The 20,312-nt window shown below is 43.9% G+C and overlaps 1 protein-coding gene across 1 annotated transcript in view; it reads right to left on the minus strand.

Moving 5' to 3' along the window:
- Positions 1 to 4,949: 4,949 nt before the first annotated feature.
- LOC139373807 (transcription factor RFX4-like) overlaps positions 4,950 to 20,312 on the minus strand; it is a 37,397-nt gene continuing 22,034 nt past the window's right edge. The window contains exons 15-18 of the mRNA XM_071114825.1: positions 17,641 to 17,802; positions 17,169 to 17,334; positions 10,541 to 10,679; positions 4,950 to 6,582 (exon numbers count right to left, since the gene is read on the minus strand). Coding sequence (XP_070970926.1) covers positions 6,310 to 6,582; positions 10,541 to 10,679; positions 17,169 to 17,334; positions 17,641 to 17,802 — 740 coding nt within the window. The 3' untranslated portion in view covers positions 4,950 to 6,309. The remainder of the gene's footprint in view (positions 6,583 to 10,540; positions 10,680 to 17,168; positions 17,335 to 17,640; positions 17,803 to 20,312) is intronic.

The raw sequence follows: 20,312 nt of genomic DNA on the forward strand, positions 1-20,312 counted from the left end.
TGTCTGAAAGTGGGCGTTACAAAATAAGTGGGTGGATCAACAAGGGTGGGTGTAATGTAACATCAGCCCTCTGTTATTGGTTAGACCAGCCATAGCCAAGGGCACTGCCGGTCAGCTGAATGTTTACATAACAGGTTAAGAGAGCTAATGTAGCAGGTTAGGATACTTAACGTGGCAGGTTAGGAGAACTAATGCAGCAGGTTAGCTAAATTAAAGTGGCAGGTTAGGAGAATGAGGATACGTTTAGGAAATCAAATCAAATTTTATTTGGGGTAGGGGTAGGCTGTCATTGTAAATAAAAATGTGTTTTTAACTGACAAGCCTAGTTATATTAAATAAAGGTTAAATATAAATAAAGAAATAAAGAAATACAACCTTACCGTAAAATGCTTACTAATAACAAAAGGGTTAGACTTTGCTAACATTCTACAATTGTCAACAATCAACTCATCCTTGCAGCCCAATCAGCCAGGTAAAACATTCCTGAGCGGAAACAAATCTGCCCAATTAGCGGATTTGGTAGATCCACCCTCTTCTTTTGCCACTCCCACTTTCAGACACACTCCATGTATGCAATTACCCATGACTCACCATTGAGTCTACAACCCATAGGAATCCTCACACTGTTGACTACTTTAAAATAGCGGAAGCATGGTGGACGCCCACAATGTTTGGCCACTAGAGGCCTCTATCATTCTCTATGGGCTAGCTACACCCCTCTTTCGTGTTTCAAATTTCACCTGTAAACGTCATATTCTCATCGAACGAGTGCATGCGGTGTTCAAGACGTGCAATGATGTACATTAAAAGTGCGTCAATATTACTATATTTTTATGGGGTTTTGTCTTGTCTTCTTTGCCCTTCTAACCATACTGCCGACAGACTTTGATATGAAAAGGTCTATGCACGCGCTTGTCATCATTATGTAAAATAGGCAGCGCTTGTCTCTCATGTATCTATGAATTATTTATGCATTTCCTGTCTCCTGTTATCTGTATCTATGTTCACTGTAGGCCTAATCAGATCAGCGCATGTTCAATTGTCTTTGTCTATCTACACTCGAGGCATTTTCAATGCTGGTCAGTAGATCACAGAATCAAGGGCATAACATGGTCAGAAAAATGGCATCACACGTCATTCATACCGTAATGCAGTGGTATTCAAAGTCGGGGTCGAGACCCGGGGAATTGCAATGGAGTTGCCAAAATATAAAAATAACAAATAAATTGTTGCGTTGTTCAGGGTAGGCAGGCAAGCATGATCTTTCTTTTGACAAACATATCAAGAATATTTCAAGGACAGCTTTTTTCCATCTTCGTAACATTGCAAAAAATCTGAATATTTTTGTCCTAAAATGATGCAGAAATGCATAATGATGCTTTTGTCACTTCTAGATTAGATTACTGCAATACTCTACTCTTCGGCTACCCTGATAAAGCACTAAATAAACTTCTATTAGTTCTAAACATGGCTGATAGAATCCTGACTAGAACCCCCCAAAAATGGATCATATTACTCCAGTGCTAGCCTCTCTACATTGGCTTCCTCTTAAGGCTAGGGCTGATATTAAGGTTTTACTGCTAACCTACAAAGCATTACATGGGTTTGCTCCTACCTATCTCTCCGATTTGGTCCTGCCGTAAATACCTATACATACACTACAGTCACAAAACGCAGGCCTCCTTATTGTCACTAGATTTTCTAAGCAAACAGCTGGAGGCAGGGCTTTCTCCTATAGAGCTCCGTTTTTATGGAATGATCTTCCTACCCATGTGAGAGACGCAGACTCGGTCTCAACCTTTAGGTCTTTAATGAAGACTCATCTCTTCAGTAGGTCCTATGATTGAGTGTAGTCTGGCCCAGGCGTGAAGGTGAACGGCAAGGAACTGTAGCGACAAACTGCTCTTGCTTTTTCTGCCTGGCTGCCTCCTATCTTTCTACTGTGATTCTCTCCCTTTGACCTTATTACAGGGGTTGAGTCATTGGTTTATTAGTGCTCTTCCATGCTGTCCCTAGGAGGGGTGCATCACTTGAGTGGGTTGAGTCACAGACATGATCTTCCTGTCCAGTTTTGCGCCCCTTCAAGCTTGTGCGGTGGAGGAGATCTTTGTGGGCTATACTCAACCTTGTCTCAGGGTAGTAAGTTGGTGGTCTGTTGATATCCCTCTAGTGGTGTTGGGGCTGTGCTTTGGCAAAGTGGGTGGAGTTATATCCTGCCTGGTTGGTCCTGTCCGGGGGGATCGTCGGACGGGGATACAGTGTCCCCCGACCCACCTCTGTCTCAGTCTCCACTATCTATGCTGCAAGAGTCTATGTGCTGGGGGGCTAGAGCCAGTCTGTTACATCTGGTGTAATTCTCCTGTCTTATCTATTGTCCTGTGTGAATTTAAGTATGCTCCCTCTAATTCTCTCTCTCCCGGAGAACCTGAGCCCTAGGATCATGCCTTAGGACTACCTGGCCTGATGACTCCTGGCTGTCCCCAGTCCACTTATTCGTGCTGCTGCTCCAATTTCAATTGTTCTGCCTGTGGCTAAGGAACCCTGCCTGACCTGTTCACTGGATGTGCTACCTTTTCCTGGGCCTGCTATTTTCGACTCTCTCTCTCTCTACCGCACCTGTGTCTCGACCTCTGAATGCTTGGCTATGAAAAGCCAACTGACATTTACTACTGAGGTACTTACCTGCTGCACCTTCTACAACCATGCTGGTCATTCTAGCTCTAAATGGCCATGTACTCTTATAATCTCCACCTGGCACCGCCAGAAGTTCCTGAATTTTTCCTAGCCACCGTTCTTCTACACCTGTATTGCTTGCTGTTTTGGGTTTTAAGCTGGGTTTCTGTATAGCACTTTGTAACATCTGCTGATGTAAAAAGGGCTTTATAAAATAAATTTGATTGATAACTGTTTGTGCCAGGACTATGTAAAGCCAGTACATCATCTGTCATTAATTACAGCTTCATATTCGTTTTTATGATGGAGGCAGTGGTGTGTATTCATGGATGCCAAAGGAAGCCAGGCTTCCCCAAAAAATTGACCAAGAAAAAAGAAAAAAACATACAAAATAATGTATCTTTCGTCTCTCTGTGTTTCATACATTTCCTTCGATTTGCAAGAGGACAAATGTATCTTACCGGAAAAAGCATCCGAGCGAATGAAATAGCCCCTGGCGTAATGTTTCCCATGAAAGAAAGTTAGGCTAGCTAGCAAGCATTTTAGCCAGGTAGCCTAGGACAACAACAACTAAAAATGTGTACTGTATGACAGTCATAGACCATTTAGGCAACATGAAAGAGGAGGATGGCATTCGCATTTCTCTACGAGTAGGGTAAGTCAACATGTTTTTTTCTACTTGCACGCACGCACATCACACACACACACACAGAAATCAGTACCATGGACAGCCACATTATATTTAGCTTATGTTGATTGGACTAAATCATTTTTGGTATCTTTTAGTTGTCATTGTATTAAACTATAGCTGATTAGATTATGTTGAAGTTGAAATGGTGCTGGAATACTGGAGGCAGCTCCTGTTTTCTTTCAACTTGCTGTAACTCTCCGTGGTTCTAAATCAATCGTTTTTTAGTAGTCTGAAAATGTTGGAGATATTGCCTTGCTTGACCATGCAATATGTTTTGTGAACTTAAACGGACAGATATTGATTTCTGGTTTTGTAATGAAACAAATTTGTGGTTGAATTTATTCTGTTTTCTTATTGTCTCGGCCTTGGGCCTATATATCACGGTGTCGAGGCATATGAACTAACCGGTTATAGAGCAAACAGCACAATTATCACAACATATAGGTTGTAATGTTTTTTTGGGAGGGGGCTTGGCTTCCCCAGTGATTTTACCCACGCACCGCTACTGGATGGAGGGTGTCTTTATCCTTCCCTTACGCCCTACCGGCAAGCTAGTCAGTCATTTATCCTCATTCTGGAACTGGAAATAGAAATTGTCATAGCTCTTGAATTTGAAACTACAATTTTCTAAATTAACTCATCCCCCTACAAGGGGAAAAGGATTTTAGATGTGGTAAGCAAGTGCCAAGGGGGTATGATATTATAGTTCTGGTTCTCATCTGCATTCTGATACCTCCCCAATGGCCCAGACTGCTCTAAGCTGGTGTCAAGTGTTTGTGATAAGGCCTATAGTCTTTCAGGACTGTATGCTTTTCCCATGTTCATTTCATTTGTAACCTTTTTACCGAATGGGCCTCCAGCATGCAGAACCTTGGTTGTGAACTTTTATGGTGTCCAGGAAAATGGGCTCACAGCATAGGGGATCTGCATTCAAAAAAATGTAAGAAAATTTGAAGGTCAAAGGTTACGGGACCAACGTGTGATGACCACACCCCAGCAGAAGCTGCTCTTTATAGAAATGTAATTCTTTCCGCAGTGTGGCTCTCGTTTCTTGCCCAGCCCCCACTGGGTTCCCAGTCTTCCCAATGCTGGCAAGTGATTGGAGTAAAAAATCAGCTCAGAGGATTTGAAAAGATTTGGTCCCCTTTGTCAACATCAAACTCAAATTGGGTTTTAAGGCAGGGGTTGTTGTGCAATGATATACAACGCCAGATATACAACACCAAATATTCAACCAAGAGCTACGATGTGGTGATCTTTCATGCAAGCCAAACTGCAAGTCAGTTAAGGTGTGTGGTGTGTCATTGCATTTTAATACTGAACACTCCCCTGAAAATGTATTGATCAATATTTCCAAAGAATGATTAGCGTATCATCAATATCAATAAATAATAGTGACAGTTTATCAGTCAGACAAGTTACATTGGAGAATTTCAGTGGAAAGAAACTAGCCTGGCCAAAACTATGAGGTTGAACAAGGTTTGTAGGCTATACACAAACAGACTGCAGAACAGTGAAATGTTCATTACCAATGGTATGTGTTTGAGAGAAGAGAAGAAAGAAATGAGAACATTTGCATTGGGGTTTTAGAAATTATTTATGTGGCAACAAATAATTCCACATACATATCAGTTTAAACTGTAACAGTTGCCACCACTGAAGTTGTCGAGTGCTTGTATTTACAGAAAAAAGTGACTATAGTTCATGTGTGTTACACTTTGATATTTGTTCCTTTTTATTCCTACCCATAGGGTAATAGGTCCACAGTAGCTTTGCGTGCATTATAAAACACACAACTAGGTTAATGTTTCCTTAACTATATCCATAAAAAAACGAAAACAAAATAGCAACTGTAACACAGAAAACAAAAAAGAACACAATGTTACGAAGTTACAGAGAATATATCTATAGTGTCTTCCTCATCCCACAAATACAGCAACAGAGGTTGTGACACAACACACAAATAATCTGGCTGAGGCACAGCACTCGATCATTAAAAAAAACTATTCATGTGAAACTGACAAGCTAATAAAGGCTCTCCACATGTTTAGCTTTGTCTCAGCCATAAACTTCTCTCATAGTTTTCTGGCTTTATGCCAATTGACATGACAGGGCTCCAGTGGTGAAACATTAAGGCAATCCATCCTGGGTTGTATTCATTAGGCACCAAACGGAAGAAAACAGACAAACAGGGAGCGACAACCTTAATTTATCACATAAGAAACATTCATGTTCATTTTCCGTTCCAAAATGTATTGCTACGGTGTGCCCTAATGAATATGACCCTGGTTTTGCAGCAGGCTAGCATGTCTTCTGGACAATGTCGCAGAGGCCTACTCTGAGTAAGTGTTGACCAAGAGAAAATGGTGTGCATCGTTAAAATACTGTACTGACGTCAGCCACAGTATACAACGTAAACAGAGTTCCGTACATTAGTGTCCCAGTACAGTGAGGGAGGGGTGGTGATCAGTGTTTGTTGACTTGGCAGGTTGCCGGGCAGGGATGGGTGTTCATTAACTGAAAAGGCACAGCTGGGCAGTCTCACACTGCACACTTCCACATGTGAGATTCTTCCGACTGCCTCTGTTTCTATAATCCCAAAGGGTTTGCACAGCCATTTTCTGCAAACAACAAACCACCACCATTGAGGCGATTATTGCCCTCAACAGACTAGGCCTAAGCTACAATATTCTGATTGTGTAATGTGAGAAGAAGTCCTGAATCTTGTTTGTCTGTGCTGTGGCCTGCGGGTCAAGTTAACAAGGTTACCCAGTTTTGATACTATCCAGCCTCTCTCCCCTACCATTACACTGATACTCCTGATTAGGTGCCTCTGGGTCGTGTTGGGGAAAGGCAGTGGGACGTTTGCATCCATAGGCTTGGCAGGCTGCTTGGGCATGACTGTGCCCAGCACAGCTCCGCTCTCTGAGGGATGAGTAGGAAGCCTACTTGGCCCAGCCTGTGGTGGCCTCTCCATTTATGTAAGCGAAGCCGGGAAAGTGTTGTGAGTGTTCGTATTCAGAGTTCCTGCGAGGGGCCAGGGGGGAGTACATGTCTCCAGAGGCGGCGTAGCGGGAGGAGTGCATAGGGGGACTGGTGTAACAGCTGTTGGCTGGGGAGACATCCGCCCACCGTGGGGCCACGGGTGTAGGGTGCAGCCGAGGAGCACCTCCCATCAAGCATGGCTCCATCCGAGACATCTGGCTATTGAGCGGGTACTGCCGAACAGAAGAGAATATGGGGTTTTAGGGTGATGGTATTATATGTAACATGTATGTATCATATCTAGGGCTGGGCTTTTCCCTGAATGCATGACCTGACAGGAGAAACCCCAGCCCCTAGTTAGGCTATAGCTGAACTCCAGAGATTTCCCTGGTTACGTAAAATTACCAGGCAAAACTCCTGGCCCTGATGTAATAATTAATGTGAAACATAATAACACATCCTTACTTTCTCTGTAACATAATGATGTTTATAATTCACAATGAATCAAATAAAATACACATTTATTTGTCACATGCGCCGAATACAACAGGCTTGCTTACAAGCCCTTAGCCAACAATACAGTTTTAAGAAAATACCTAAAAAAGTAAGAGATAAAAAGAACAAATCATTAAAGAGCAGCAGTAAAATAACAATAGCGGGGCTATATACAGGGGGTACCAGAGTCAATGTGCGGGGGCACCAGTGTAATTGAGGTAATATGTACATGAAGGTAGAGTTATTAAAGTGATTATGCATAGAAAATAACAGAGAGTAGCAGCAGGGTAGAAGGGGGGGTGCAATGCAAATAGTCTGGGTAGCCATTTGATTAGAAGTCCAGGAGTCTTATGGCTTGGGGGTAGAAGCTGTTTAGAAGCCTCTTGGACCTAGACTTGGTGCTCCGGTACCGCTTGCCGTGCGGTAGCAGAGAGAACAGTCTATGACTAGGGTGGCTGGAGTCTTTGACAATTTTTAGGGCCTTCCTCTGACACTGGCTGGTATAAAGTTCCTGGATGGCAGGAAGCTTGGCCCCGGTGATGTGCTGGGCCGTACACACTACCCTCTGTAGTGCCTTGCCGAGCAGTTGCCATATCAGGCAGTGATGCAACCTGTCAGGATGCTCTCGATGGTGCAGCTGTAAAAACTTTTGAGGATCTGAGGACCCATGCAAATCTTTTCAGTCTCCTGAAGGGGAATAGGTTTTTATTGTGCCCTCTTCACGACTGCCTTGGTGTGCTTGGACCATGTTAGTTTGTTGGTGATGTGGACACCAAGGAACTTGAAGCTCTCAACCTGCTCCACTGCAGCCCCGTCGATGAGAATGGGGCCATGCTTGGTCCTCCTTTTCCTGTAGTCCACAATGTCTGTTGTAAATGGTAGACATAGACACTTCCTGGAACTGTTGGACTAGGATAAGCGGTCAGCCGGTAGTATTTTAATTGCCCAGGGTGACCAACGACTAACAGCGAGGACAGAATCAGCTCCTCTTACAAAATATTTGGTACTGGTCGGGAAATCCAGCAAAGTGTCATCTCCTTTCCTTCCTCTTGAGAGACCCTCTTAGACCCTCTTACACAAAGCACACACATTGTGCCCGATTTAAGTTCAGAGCAGGGTGGAAAAAAGTGGAAGTAAAAGTATTTCCTCTTTATTCCACTAAATATAAACACACAGGCAACAGTCAGTTCTATTATGAAGGATGGTGGCATGGAAAGAGGCCGTCATCACAGGTCAGGGAGAAGGATGGGTGGTTCAGCGACCTCTTGTTCACGCGCAGAAAAGAGACCATTGAAAAACAATATTTTAATAAACGCCCCCCCCTGCCCTGGTCTATGAGTTCTATGGCCACTGGCTCAGAGAGATGAAGAGACTATTGAGTGGTGGGAAGGGGATGCACAGTGGAGCACAGAGCTGGGCCCCTCTGGGCTGGGTCCTGGGCCCCCGGCCAGATCACCTCCCACTGTCTGCTGCTTCCGCTGGTGTGGAGAGGAGAGGAGGATTCCGACTGCTGAGGCCCAGCGAATCTCCTCCCACTACAAAGACAGGGAGGCTGGAGGGCCCTTTAAAGGAAATTACCATCAGAAGGGTCAACTCACACCATTCACTGCTGTGGCTAACAGTGTATGAGCTCCACCACCATCACCACCACCACCCTGCTGCTGCACCTCCCAACCTCTAGCCTGCTCTTACTCTTCTTTTTTCTTCTGTTGACCTTCTTGCTCAGTCTCTCTCTCTCTCTCTCTCTCATTCTCTTTCTCTCACCCGCACCAGGGTAAATGTTCTCCTGGCTCTAACTAACCACTCTTGGTGCCACACCAGTTCTAACTCTCTCTTTCCCTCTCTCCCTCTGTCTATCCCCAGAGCATGCCACACTGTTGGCACCAACGCTATAAAATGCGTTTTGCATACTAACAAGCCCCGTTCTCCTTTTCACTTCCTGTTCATATTAACATTCCTCTCTGATTTACTGCCTGTGAAAAATTCAACCTTACAAAAGCTAGGATGGAATTTATGTCCCGCCTACAGCCCAACCGGGAATAAACTATCACTCTTCGGGATTATATAGGGAGGTGGATAGATATAAGTGGATAGATATGAGAGGGAAGTCATTATAATGGCATGTTGAAGAAAAAGAAACAAGAATCAACGTTAAAAATGTTCATAGCTTAGCATGACTTCTGATTCATTCTGCTTAATTCAATGCCTAGTATTTCAGTGGTTATTGCGCCTCTGTAATGATGTACTACGGTGATTAGGTGATTTCCAGGATTTTCTAAAATACAAATAACCCAGCAGACAGCCTCATTTTGAACAGTCTCTTTGTAATGGATTTGATACAGTGTTGCACTGCCTTTCTTCCTACTCTGCTCTGACGTCAATTAAATACCATGTAGTCCACTCCAGGACCCAAGCCAAGAACAACTATTGCCACCAACAAAGTCTAGCAGGTGTGGTGAACAGTGTAAAAAAGCGGGAATTGTAGACTCTGGCTAAATGTCACCATCATCAAACAGGCCATAAAGATATACAGTATGTTGGAAGTTTGACAAAGGGTCTTAATGTGTTGAGTAAATATAAAGCCAATCTCGGCACCCAAAACCAAATCTCGTGTGTGCTCTGAGAGACTTATATAAGGCTATGTGCGTAGTATAATGGACGTGCGTAGTGTAATGTATAATGGACATGCGTAGTATAATGGACATGCGTAGTATAATGGACGTGTGTAGTATAATGGACGTGTGTAGTATAATGGACGTGTGTAGTATAATGGGTGTGAGTAGTATCATGGACGTGTGTAGTATAATGGACGTGTGTAGTATAATGGACATGAGTAGTATCATGGACGTGTGTAGTATAATGGACATGTGTAGTATCATGGACGTGTGTAGTATAATGGACGTGTGTAATATAATGGACATGTGTAGTATAATGGACGTGCGTAGTATAATGGACGTGTGTAGTATAATGGACATGCGTAGTATAATGGACATGCAAAGTATAATGGACGTGTGTAGTATAATGGGTGTGAGTAGTATCATGGACGTGTGTAGTATAATGGACGTGTGTAGTATAATGGACGTGTGTAGTATAATGGGTGTGAGTAGTATCATGGACGTGTGTAGTATAATGGACATGTGTAGTATAATGGACGTGTGTAGTATAATGGACATGAGTAGTATCATGGACGTGTGTAGTATAATGGACGTGTGTAGTATAATGGACATGAGTAGTATCATGGACGTGTGTAGTATAATGGACATGTGTAGTATCATGGACGTGTGTAGTATAATGGACGTGTGTAGTATAATGGACGTGTGTAGTATAATGGACGTGTGTAGTATAATGGACGTGCGTAGTATAATGGACGTGCGTAGTATAATGGACGTGTGTAGTATAATGGACGTGTGTAGTATAATGGACGTGTGTAGTATAATGGACGTGCGTAGTATAATGGACGTGCGTAGTATAATGGACGTGCGTAGTATAATGGACGTGCGTAGTATAATGGACGTGTGTAGTATAATGGACGTGTGTAGTATAATGGACGTGTGTAGTATAATGGATGTGCTTAGTAAATGTCACTGAATTATCTCCACTGTAATTCCATCCAGTACACCGTTAGTAAATCCTCAGGTGAATGTACAGTAGGTGCTATGGTCTGATTTGTGATTTTGAGTCCAAGTTGGGACTGACCTGTGCAGAGGTGCGGTGGTAGGCGGGATAGTGGAGGGGGGCAGGGATGCCTGGTTCGTGGGCCAGACTGGGGTACTGGCTCTGGATGGAGTGGGGGTGCTGGTTAGAGTAGCTCCCGTAGTTATAGCTCCCAGTAAACCTGGAGAGAGTACACAAAAACAGGTCAACATCATGTGTTCAGTGTGGCTCAGTTGGTAGAGCATGATGCTTGCAATGCCAGAGTTGTGAGTTTAAATCCCACGGGGGACCAGTATAAAAATGCATGCATCTGGATAAGAGCGTCAACTAAATGACAACAATTTTAATGTAGTACTTTAAATGTCTTCTGTCTATTTTTGAGTAAGAAATCAGATATAGTGCCTTCAGAAAGTATTCATACCCCTTGACTTATTCCACAGTGTTACAGCCTGAATTCAAAATTGATTAAACATATTATTTTCTCTACAATCTACACAAAATACCCCATAATGACAAAGTATTTTAAAAAACATGTTTGTAGAAATGTCACAAAAAAATACAAAAAAAATTAATTTACATAAATATTCACACCCCTGAGTCAATATATGTTAGAATCACCTTTGGCAGCAAATACAGCTGTGAGCCTTTCTGGGTAAATCTCTAAGAGCTTTACACACCTAGATTGTAACATATTAACATATTATTATAATTGTTTTAATCTTCAGACTCTGTCAATATGGTTGTTGCCATAGATTTTCAAACCAATTTAAGTCAAAACTGTATCTAGACCACTCAGGAACATTCAATGTCGTCTTGGTAAGCAACTTCAGTGTACGTATATTATTCATAGCCATCTATTTACCACCACAAACCGATGCTGGCACTAAGACCGTACTCAACGAGCTGTATAAGGCCATTATTTTTATTTTATTTTTTTATTTAACCTTTATTTAATGAGGCAAGTCAGTTAAGAACAAATTCTTATTTATAATGACAGCCTAGGAACAGTGGGTTAATTGCCTTGTTCAGGGGCAGAACGACAGATTTCTACCTTGTCAGTTCAGCAAACAAGAAAATGCTAATCCAAAAGCGGCGCTCCTAGTGGACGGGGACTTTGATGCAGGCAAACTTAAATCTGTTTTACCTAATTTCTACCAGCATGTCACATGTGCAACCAGAGGGAAAAAAGCTCTACTACACACACAGAGACGCATACAAAGCTCCCCCTCGCCCTCCATTTGGCAAATCTGACCATTATTCCATCCTACTGATTCCTGTTTACAAGCAAAAACTAAAGCAGTAAGTACTAGTGACTTGCTCAATACGGAAGTGGTCAGATGACGTGGATGCTACGCTACAGGACTGCTTTGCTAGCACAGACTGGAATATGTTCCGGGATTCATCCAATGGCATTGAGGAATATACCACATCAGTCATCGGCTTCATCAATAAGTGCATCGACGACGTCGTCCCCACAGTGACCGTACGTAACCAACCAGAAGCAATGGATTACAGGAAAATTCAGCGTCGAGCTAAAGGCTAGAGCTACCACTTTCAAGGAGCGGGACACTAATCGGGACGTTTATAAGAAATCCCGCTACGCCCTCAAACAACCATAAAACAGGCAAAGTGTCAATACAGGATTAACTTGAATCCTACTACACCAGCAATGACACTCGTCGGATGTGGCAGGGCTTGGAAACGATTACGGACTACAAAGGGAAATCCAGCCGCGAGCTGCCAAGTGACGCGAGCCTACCTGACGAGCTAAACACTTTCTATGCTCGCTCAGAGGCAAGTAACACTGGAGCATGCAGGAGAGCACCAGCTGATCCAGACGACTGTGTGATAACGCTCTCAGTAGTAGATGTGTGCAAAACCTTTACACAGGTCAACATTCACAAAGCCACGGGGCCAGAAGGATTACCAAGACGTGTACTCAAAGCATTCGTGGACCAACTGGCAAGTGTCTTCACAGACATTTTCAACCTCTCCCTGACCGAGTCTGTAATTCCTACATGTTTCAAGCAGACCACCATAGTCCCTATGACCAAGGAAGGTAACCTGCCTAAATGATTACTGCCTCATAGAACTCACGTCAGTAGCCATGAAGTGCTTTGAAAGGCTGGTCATGGCTCACATCAACAGCATCATCCCGGATACACTAGACCCACTCCAATAAGTAATCCGCCCCAACAGATCCACAAATGACGCAATCTCAATCGCACTCCACACTGCCGTTTCCCACCTGGACAAAAGGAACACCTATGTGATAATGCTGTTCATTGACTACAGCTCAGCGCTCAACACCATAGATCCAACAAAGCGCATCACTAAACTAAGGACCCTGGGATTAAACACCTCCCTCTGCAACTGGATCCTGGCGGGCAGCCCCCAGGTGGTAAGAGTAGGCAACAAAACGTCTGCCACGCTATTACTCAACACTGGGGCCCCACAGGGGTGCGTGCTTAGTCCCCTCCTATTCTCCCTGTTCACCCACGACTCCAGCACCATCATTAGGTTTGCTGACGACACAACAGCGGTAGGCCTGATTACCGACAACGATGAGATAGCCTATAGGGAGGAGGTCAGAGACCTGCAGTGTGGTGCGTACGGCAAAGTACATCACTGGGGCCAAGCTTCCTGCCATCCAGGACCTACAGTTGAAGTTGGAAGATTACATACACTTAGGTTGGAGTCCTTAAAACTAGTTTTTTAACCACTTCACAAATTTCTTGTTAACAAACTATAGTTTTGGCAAGTCGGTTAGGACATCTACCTTGTGCATGTCATAAGTAATTTTTCCAACAATTGTTTACAGACAGATTATTTCACTTATAATTCACTGTATCATAATTCCTGTAGGTCAGAAGTTTACATACACTAGGTTGTCTGTGCCTTTAAATAGCTTCGAAAATTCCAGAAAATGATGTCATGGCTTGAGAAGCTTCTGATAGGCTAATTGACATCATTTGAGTCAATTGGAGATGTACCTGTGGATGTATTTCAAAGCCTACCTTCAAACTCAGTGCCTCTTTGCTTGACATCATGGGAAAATCAAAAGAAATCAGCCAAGACCTCAGAAAACAAATTGTAAACCTCCACAAGTCTGGTTCATCTTTGGGAGCACTTTCCAAATGCCTGCCATGGGAGTAGGTAGAAGCAGCGAGGAAGGCGGAGGCAGCAAGAAAGAGGGCCCAGGATTACACAGGGTCATGGCTGGCACTAAAGACCGGGAGGCCACTCCAAAAAATTGTGGGGGTGGCACACTGGGAATGTGGCAGAGTCAGGATTCAGACCTGAGCCAACTCCCCGTGCTTACTGTGGCGAACGTCATACTGGTCAGTTACCGTGTTATGCGGTGGAGCGCATTCACAGCCCGGTGCGCTACATCCCAGCTCCCCGCATCTGCCGGGCTAGGGTGAGCATCCAGCCAGGACAGATGGTGCCGGCTCAGCGCGCCTGGTCTCCAGTGCGTCTCTTCGGCCCAGGATATCCTGCGCCGGCTCTGTGCACTGTGTCTCCGGTCCGTCTGCACAGCCCAGTGCGTCCTGTGCCAGCGCCCCGCATTTGCAGGGCAGAGATAACCGCCCAGCAAGGACGGATTGTGCAATCTCTAAGCTCGAGACCTCCAGTGAGCCTCCACAGCCCAGTGTATCTGGTGCCTCCTGTATGTCTCTCCAGCCTGTAGAGTCTTGTGCCTGCTCCCAGAGCCAGGCCTCCTGTGTGTCTTTCCACTCCAGTGATAATCCATGGCACGAAGTCTCCAGTGATGGTCCATGGCACGAAGCCTCCGGTGATGATCCATGGCACGAAGCCTCCGGTGATGATCCATGGCATGAAGCATCCAGTGAGGAGTCATGGCGCGAAGCCTCCCACGACGGCCTCCAGTCCAGAGCCCTCCAGTGACGGCCTCCAGTCCGGAGTATCCAGCGACGGTCACCAGTCCGGAGTCTCCAGCGATGGCCTCCAGTCCGGAGCCTCTAGCGACGGTCCCCAGTCCGGAGCCTCCAGCGACGGTCTCCAGTCCGGAGCCTCCAGCGACGGACTGGAGCCTTTTTATGTCTCGATTTGGTTTGGTCAGGGTGTGATTTGGGGTGGGCATTCTATGTTTTTGTATTTCTATGTTTTGGCCGGGTATGGTTTTCAATCAAGGACAGCTGTCTATCGTTGTCTCTGATTGGGAACCATACTTAGGTAGCCCTTGTCCCTCCTTTCAGTGTGGGAAGTTAACTTTGTTTGTGGCACATAGCCCTTAAGCTACACGGTTGTTTTTGTATTGTTTATTGTTTTTGTCGGCGTCATCCTAATAAAAAGGAAAATGTACGCTCACGACGCTGCGCTTTGGCCTACTTCATTCGACGGTCGAGATAAGTACGCAAGTATAAACACCATGGGACCACGCAGCCGTCATACCGCTCAGGAAGGAGACACATTCTGTCTCCTAGAGATGAACGTACTTTGGTGCGAAAAGTGCAAATCAATCCCAGAACAACAGCAAAGGACCTGGAGGAAACAGGTACAAACGTATCTATATCCACAGTAAAACAAGTCCTATATCGACATAACCTGAAAGGCCGCTCAGCAAGCAAGAAGACACTGCTCCAAAACCGCCATTAAAAAGCCAGACTACGGTTTGCAACTGCACATGGGGACAAAGATTGTAGTTTTTTGAGAAATGTCCTCTGGTCTGATGAAACAAAAATAGAACTGTTTGGCCATAATGACCATCGTTATGTTTGGAGGAAAAAGGGGGAGGCTTGGAATCTGAAGAACACCATCCCAACTGTGAAGCACGGGGGTGGCAGCATCATGTTGTTGGGGTGCTTTGCTGCAGAGGAGGGACTGGTGCACTTCACAAAATAGATGGCTTCATGAGGAAAGAAAATGATGTGGATATATTGAAGCAACATCTCAAGACATCAGTCAGGAAGTTAAAGCTTGGTGGCAAATGGGTCTTCCAAATGGACAATGACCCCAAGCACACTTCCAAAGTTGTGGCAAAATGGCTTAAGGACAACAAAGTCAAGGTATTGGAGTGGCCATCACAAAGCCCTGACCTCAATCCTAGAGAACATTTGTGGGCAGAACTGAAAAAGCGTGAGCAAGGAGGCCTACAAACCTGATTCAGTTACACCAGCTCTGTCAGGAGGAATAGGACAAAATTCACCCAACTTATTATGGGAAGCTTGTGGAAGGCTACCCAAAACATTTGACACAAGTTAAACAATTTAAAGGCAATGCTACCAAATACTAATTGAGTGTGTAAACTTTTGACCCACTGGGAATGTGGTGAAATAAATAAAAGCTGAAATATATTGTTCTCTACTATTATTCTGACATTTCACATTCTTAAAATAAAGTGGTGATCCTAACTTACCTAAGACATGGGCATTTTTACTAGGATTAAATGTCAGGAATGGTGAAAAACTGAGTTTAAATGTATTTGGCTAAGGTGTATGTAAACTTCCAACTTCAACTGTATATACTAGTGTCAGAGGAAAGTCCAAAAAATGGTCAAAGACTCCAGTCTTGAGTCATAGACTGTTCTCTCTGCTACCGCATGGCAAGCGGTACCAGAGCACCAAGTCTAAGACCAAAAGGCTCCTTAACAGCTTCTATCCCCAAGCCATAGGACTGCTGAACAATTAATTAAATGTCCACCCAGACTATTTACATTGACACCTCTCCCCAATTTGTTTTTACACTGCTGCTACTAGCTGTTTATTATCTATGCATAGTCACTTTACCCCTACCTACAAGTACTGTACAAATTACCTCAACTAATCTGTACCCTCGCACATTGACTCGGTACCGGTAACCCCTGTATATAACCTCATTATTGTTATTTTATTGTGTTACTTTTTATTATGTTTTACTTTAGTTTATTTGTTAAATCTAATTATTGAACTGCATTGTTGTTTAAGGGCTTGTAAGTAAGCATTTCACAGTAAGGTCTACTACACCTGTTGTATTCGTCACATGTGACAAATAAAGTTTGATTTGATTTGGAATTAATAACTTCACCATGCTCAAAGGGATATTCAGTGTCTGCTTTTTCAAAAATATTTTCCCATATACCTATAGGTGTCCTCCTTTGCGAGGCATTGGAAAACATCCGTGGTCTTTGTGGTTGGATCTGTGTTTGAAATTCACTGCTCGACTGAGTCATTCAAAAATCATGTTAAACTCACTGAGTGAATCCTGAACTTTAGGCTTGCTATAAAAAAGGGATTGAATACTTATTGCCTCAAGACATTTCAGCTTTTAATTTTTTATTAATTTGCAAACATTTCTACAAACATAATTCTACTTTGACATTATAGGGTATTGTGTGTAGGCCAGTGAAACAACATCTCACTTTAATCCATTTTAAATTCAGGTTGTAACACAACAAAATTTGGAAAAAGTCAAGGGGTTTGAATACTTTCTGAAGGATCGGAAAATCTCAATGAGAGTTTATAACCCCTCTATGAGAGCTCAGCATTCCCCTGTGAGAGCTCATAATTCCCCTGTGAAAGCTCATAATCCCACTATGAGAGCTCATAACCACCCTATGACAGCTCATAAGTCATCTATGAGAGCTCATAAGTCCTCTATGAGAGCTCATAGCCCCATGACAGCTCATAACCCCTCTATGTAAGCTCATAACGTCCCTATGAGAGCTCACCCGTGCTCGTCCCTGTGGGCGTAGACTGGTAGTCGATGGGTGGAGGAGGGAGGGGGCACGGGTGCACCGCTGCGCATGCAGGGCTGCTGCTGTCCGCCCTCGGGAGGAGTGCCGCCTGACGTTGTCACTGTGTACGTAAGGGACCAGGTATATGACTGAACAGCGCCTGGCACACACACGTAACACATACACAGACAGAGACAAATGGATTGGCACAGAGGAATTTACCATGCCGTGACCCTTAGAAACCAACCCAATGCATGAGCACAGGCAGGATAGGCCCATTCTAATTAACCATTTAATTCAACTGTCATGTATTAATTCATGTATATTATGTTGGACATGATCATAACATTACCTACAGAACATGACTGACGAGTGACATTGCTTCTATTGTAGCTTCAGTATAGTAATAGCTCTATATCCAAGCAACCCTCCCCAGTCCCCCAGTGTTGCTGTCTGTCTCTCTCACCTGTGGTGGCTGTGGCACCTGTGTACTCTGGGGACTGGGCAGCGGTGGGGGAGCTGGCGGCTGGGACCCCAACTGAGGTGACAGACTTCGGTGGGGAAAATGGCCCTGGGGACGTGGACGTGGGCGTGGTCTCCGTCAGCATCATCTCTTCCTCTTGTTCAGCTATTAAAGGAGTCAGAGGTCAATAAGCTATTAAAGAGACAGCAGGTTCTTATGTTCTCAAGAGTCAGTGTACTACACAGCATTCAATATTAGTATTGTCAATAGAGAGGGTGCAACACTGTCATCAAGGCAAAGGATGGCTACTTTGAAGAATCTCAAATAGAAAATATATTTTGATTTGTTTAACACTTTTTTGGTTACTACATGATTCCATATGTGTTATTTCATAGTTTTGATGTCTTCGCTATTATTCTACAATGTAGAAAATATAAAAATAAAGAAAAACTCTTTCACTGGTACTGTACATTTTCTTGTTGATAAAATGCATTTGCGGTTGCTGCAGCAACAATACTGATGGTAGCAAGAAAAGGTTATTCCAAAGTCCTATAAAGTAGTAGTAATAGAAGTAGTAGCAGTAGTTAGGGTTGCACATTTTGGGGAATATTCAGAGGTGGAAAACTTCCGTGGGAATTATTAATATATGGGAATTAACGGGAATATATGCAAATTAATATTAATACCATTTAAATGTAAATGTTTTTGGCATTGGATATATTTACCATACCATATGGAGACAGGAACACAAACCTTTTACCTTATCATAAGTAGACATAATTGCAAATGATTAAATCCTTCCAATAGAAAAAAAATGTAGTTACAAATTGAACTTTAATTAAATGAGTTGACTCTTCACGTAGGATGATTTCACTGCACAGCAAAAGAAAGGGAATATTGAATGATCTCCATTGATCCATCGCATCTCCCAAAAACATTTTCAACATACATCTGTAAAATTATAGTCTAGAAACTAAAGCTTTGGTTGTCTTCCTCTCAGGCTTCGTTGTCTTCTCCCTGGACCTCCTCAATGTCCACCTCTTGAACATCAGACTCTGAGGTCTCATCTTCACTGTCACTTTCCAACCTTGTTGAGGATGGCTCATTGTCCGGCTCAAAAAGCCTAAAATTTGCCCGGATGGCCACCAATTTTTCAACTGTTGTTTTGGTCAGCCTGTTGCGTGCTTTGGTGTGTGTGTTCCCAAACAAGGACCAGTTGTGCGCTGATGCGGCTGATGTTGGTGGGATTTGGATGATGATGGAGGCAACAGGGGAAAGCGTCTCAGATCCACTAAGTCCCTTCCACCAGGTGGCTGATGAGATACAGTATGTTGGCACGACTGCCATATTGCATCTCCATCCCAAAGCCCTTGCTTGGAAGTGTACTTTGCCAGACTGCCAAGAACCTTGCCCTCATCCAGGCCATAACACCATAGGCCTTGTTGATCTCTGCACCAGACAGGATGCTCTTGCCAGCATACTTGGGGTCCAACATATGGGCTTCAGGCAGAAGTATTCAAGCTTTTTGATGCATTTCAGAACTGCAGTTTCCTCTGCTTGGAGCAGAAGTGAAGTGGGCAGAGCAGTACGGATTTATTCTCTTACATCTGCAAGCAAGTCTGAACATCAGACAGGATGACATTGTCTACCTCAATCCGTGCAATCGCTACTGGTATAGGTTTCAGGAGTTTCAGGCTGCTTACCACTCTCTCCCAAAATACATCATCCAGGAGGATCCTCTTGATGGGGCTGTCCATATCGGCAGAGAGACTCCTTCCCCTCCAGGAGACTGTCAAACATGATGACAACACCACCCCAACGGGTGTTGCTGGGCAGCTTCAATGTGGTGCTCTTATTCTTCTCAATTTGCTTGGTGAGGTAGATTGCTGCTATAACTTGATGACCCTTCACATACCTAACCATTTCCTTGGCTCTCTTGTGGAGTGTATCCATTGTTTTCAGTGCCATGATGTCCTTGAGGAGGAGATTCAATGTATTAGCAGCACAGCCAATGGGTGTGATGTGAGGGTAGGACTCCTCCACTTTAGACCAAGCAGCCTTCATGTTTGTAGCATTGTCTGTCACCAGTGCAAATATATTCTGTGGTCCAAGGTCATTGATGACTGCCTTCAGCTCATCTGCAATGTAGAGACCGATGTGTCTGTTGTCCCTTGTGTCTGTGCTCTTGTGGAATACTGGTTGAGGGTTGGAGATGATGTAGTTAATTATTCCTTGCCCACGAACATTCAACCACCCATAAGAGATGATTGCAATACAGTCTGCTTTCTCTATGATTTGCTTGACCTTCACTTGAACTCTGTTGAACTCGGCATCCAGCAAATGAGTAGATAACGCATGTCTGGTTTGAGGGGTGAATGCTGGGCGAAGAAGCATCAGAGGTGTGAGCATCAGAGGTGAACCAGCTCGAGCAAGACATTCATCAGTATTTCTCTGACTAGGTTCCTCCATTGAGTCAAAAAAATCTGACTCCAGGAGGATCATGAGCTGTTGCTATCGATATAAATGACTCATCATTTTCACCTCGAATAGAAGTAGATGGACTTTGCAGAGGTTGCTTGTTGTGCGTGCTGAGAGTACTTTATGCACTTGGCCAGATGATTCTGCATCTTTGTTGCATTCTTCACATATGATTTGGCACAGTATTTGCAAATGTA

Source organism: Oncorhynchus clarkii, chromosome 2, assembly GCF_045791955.1.
Source record: "Oncorhynchus clarkii lewisi isolate Uvic-CL-2024 chromosome 2, UVic_Ocla_1.0, whole genome shotgun sequence".
In the NCBI taxonomy this organism is placed as follows: Eukaryota; Metazoa; Chordata; class Actinopteri; order Salmoniformes; family Salmonidae; genus Oncorhynchus; species Oncorhynchus clarkii.